Below are 3,669 nucleotides of genomic sequence, written 5' to 3'. Positions count from 1 at the left end.
TTATTAAGAGTTGCCAATCCTTGGAAATTATAATTAGAAAAAATGCAAGTTGACCATTGTTAAAGACATTAGGAATATACCACAATACCCAGTAGAAGACACCCCTCAAAAGATTGATTCCCACATGATCAAAGCTCGAGTTGCGGAAGAAAAAAGCATAATGAATATATTATATTCATTGCATGGAAATGATTTAAGCACATTGAAAACCACGCAACTTCACTACTGTGGGTCGGAGCTCCCACTAATATATATATATTTATCCTTGATACGTTTCCCACAGGAGCCTAGATTCATTGTGCGTACTAATAAGAGAGAGAGAGAGAGAGAGAGAGAGAGAGAGAGAGAGAGAGTCATTACCATCTAGATTTGGAACAGAGTAAGCCATTCCCTTGTAGGAAGCTTTCCGATCAACCCTGTGTGTGTTTGTGTGTGTGTGTGTGAGAGAGAGAGATGGTTAAGATTTGGACCAAGATTGTGAAGTCATGGAGCAACATGGAGAAGAGGGTGAATGATGGGGTTGCCAAGAGTAGGATGGGCAAGCGCTTCAAGATGGAGGAGAGAGAGACATGCTTCACCAAGGAACTGCGCGCTGGCACAGCAACCTTCCTCACCATGGCCTACATCTTGGCAGTCAATGCCACCATCCTCACAGACTCAGGTGGCACCTGCACCATCCATGACTGTTCCATGGTCTGCAACGTTCCTACCATACCAGAGACACTGTGCCATGGCTTGTACCATTACCACCATAGCAGCAACACCACCAAGCCCATTGAGCTAAGGTTAGTACACCCTGGTCCAGAGTGCAAGTCAAGCTCACCCACACCCAACTTAGGCTATCACAATTGCTTAGAAAAGACTAAAAAAGACTTGATTGTGGCCACTGCTCTTTCATCTGCTATTGGTAGCCTAGCTATGGGCATACTTGCCAATTTGCCATTAGCACTAGCTCCTGGCATGGGGGCCAATGCCTATTTTACTTATAACTTGGTTGGTTTCCATGGTGCTGGTTCAATCTCCTACCAAACCGCTCTGGCAATAGTTTTTTTAGAGGGTGTTGTATTCTTGGTAATCTCAGCCTTGGGACTCAGGTCATGGCTTGCTAGGATCACCCCTAGACCAGTAAGGCTTGCTTGTGCAGGGGGTATAGGCCTCTTCCTTGCATTCATTGGCCTTCAGTCTAGTCAAGGTGTGGGTCTTGTAGGTCCCAGCCCTTCAACTCTTCTCACCCTTGCCGCCTGCCCAGCCAAGTATATGTCACAGGTCGGAGGGTTTTCACAGTGTACCGGTCATACGATGGAGAGCCCCACATTTTGGTTAGGTGCTGCTGGATTTGTATTAACATCTTACTGCTTGATGAAAAATGTGAAGGGAAGTATGATATTTGGGATAGTGGTTGTCACCTTGGTGTCTTGGATTAGGAATACCCAAGTGACCGTTTTCCCAAACACCCCACAGGGGGATGCATCTTACAGCTATTTTAAGAAGGTGGTGGACTTTCACAAGATTCAGTCCACTGCTGCTGCCATAAGGTTCAATGAATTCTCTGATTCACAAGTATGGGTATCCCTTATCACCTTGTTGTACATAGATGTGCTTGCTACTACTGCAACTCTGTATTCTATGGCAGAATTTGGGGGATTCATTGACGAAAAAGGGGAATTTGAAGGTCAGTATATGGCTTTCATGGTAGATGCTGGCTCCATCGTGGTTGGTTCAGCCTTGGGCACTTCACCAGTGGCTACCTTCATTGAGTCATCTGCTGGTATCAGGGAAGGTGGGAGAACTGGTTTGACGGCTATAACTGTGGCGTTTTACTTCATTCTTTCTTTGTTTTTCACACCCCTTTTGGCGTCAATTCCTCCATGGGCGATTGGCCCTTCACTAATCTTGGTTGGGGCACTGATGATGAAGGTGGTTAAAGAGATAGAATGGGGGGATGTGAAAGAGGGGGTACCAGCTTTTATCACCATGTTGCTCATGCCCCTATCATATTCTATAACAAATGGGCTAATTGGGGGCATAGGGGTGTACCTTATCCTTCATGTTTTTGATTTTGTTAGTTATGTCAGTAAGTGGCGCATGAAGAGCAAGAGTTCTGTATTAAGTAGAGTACAAAACCAAGTGTCTGATACCAATGATTCACCACTAGTTGTCTAATGGACGTCTTCACTTGAGGCCCCCCTCTCTCTCTCTCTCTCTCTCTCTCTCTCTCTCTCTCTCTCTCTTGTTTTTCCTGCGAGGTACGATTACTCAGCTCATATATCAATATTAAAAGGAGTTTGATTTTCCTTTAGCAAATTGAAAAATGTAATTTTGGTTGAATAACGAGGCTTTCTATCCTAGAAAGACCTGATAAAGTACGTTTTGGGATAGCTTTCAGATTAATTCGGCACTGCAGTCTAGAGGCAGGACCGGGTGCAATCACATTGCACAAATGCAGTGTGCCCCTGCACCTGAGCAGCCTCCATCTTCTTTTTTGTACAGCCTGTCAAAGTGGGGTCCGACAGCAGATGGATGGTGATCAGGTGCAGCCGCACATTTCATTTGTGCAATGTGATTGCACCAGGTCCCAACACCCAAGTCTTAACATACATAGTGGGGCTGATCCACTCATCCCTGTCTTCATTTCCTAAATGTCATACCTCATCCGAGTGTTTTAATCAAATCTGGCATGTCTGACAAGCTTTGGCTAGTATATTTTTAACCAAAAAATGTGATTTTTCAATCATAAACTTTTGATGTTTTTATGGGGTTTGATTTTTTTGATCACCCAAGAATCCTACACTCAGCTAGCAATTAAAATGGTAGTGTTTATTAAACCATGAATGTAGATCACATCTAGGGGGCAGAGTTGATGAAAACATGCACCAATGAAATCTCACACAGAGTACATGTTAGGGCATGAAAACAGGGATGAATGGATCCTGTTCCTTCGCCAAATGAACCAGATCCTGGCTCACTATGACCGAGCCCTGATCTGCTGATGGTATCATAAGCCCTTGACCTATCATTCTGTAGGGAGTAAAAATGGAATTTTCTGCTAAACCACTTTATCACTGATCCTTTTATCCAAAACCATGGGTCAGTTGTGGGTCTGAAAGTATTTCCATGGCCTTGGAAATTGAGACATTGATATAAATCCATATGAATAATTCAGGGCAGAGCATCAAGTTCCACCTTTTCAATCACTAAGATGTACTCTCTGAATGTATTCTTATAGTGAATTCATTGCAAATTATTAAAATGATTTAGATCAATCTAAATGGTCTACTGGAATAAGGGTGGTGCTCTTTCGCATCCACGATGTAGAGTGCTTAAAATCCTTTCATCTTTTTGACGTAATGCCCATTGCACAATGATGACGCCACCTCAAATGTGGTTGACTGGCTGGCTGAAATTACAATTTCTTAACACCATAATGTTGCTTTTTAGAAGGGAAAATATCGGTTACCCTCGTGTGCTCCATACCATCTAATAGAAATCACCCGTACTTTCTCATTTTTTGGCTTTTTGGTAAATCAAACCTTACGGACATGATCGTCCAATCAAGGGTATAAAAAATCAACGGGCTACAATGCCTCAATTTTCAATATTAAGAAAATCATATTTTTATGTCAAAGCTACGGACGGCAGTGGACAGTGACGGAGGGAGGACGACGAGGT

General features: G+C 43.2%; 1 protein-coding gene across 1 annotated transcript; it reads left to right on the top strand.

The window, feature by feature from the left end:
* The first annotated feature begins 453 nt into the window (after positions 1 to 453).
* On the top strand, positions 454 to 2,163 carry AZG2 (Xanthine/uracil permease family protein). The gene is made up of 2 exons (XM_090015292.1): positions 454 to 711; positions 796 to 2,163. The coding sequence occupies exons 1-2, from the start codon at positions 454 to 456 to the stop codon at positions 2,161 to 2,163; spliced, it is 1,626 nt and encodes a 541-aa protein (XP_089871418.1).
* Positions 2,164 to 3,669: the final 1,506 nt, after the last annotated feature.

Source organism: Nuphar pumila, chromosome 8, assembly GCF_984573655.1.
Source record: "Nuphar pumila chromosome 8, dmNupPumi1.hap1.1, whole genome shotgun sequence".
NCBI lineage: Eukaryota > Viridiplantae > Streptophyta > Magnoliopsida > Nymphaeales > Nymphaeaceae > Nuphar > Nuphar pumila.
This window is presented reverse-complemented; position numbering and strand designations above follow the sequence as displayed.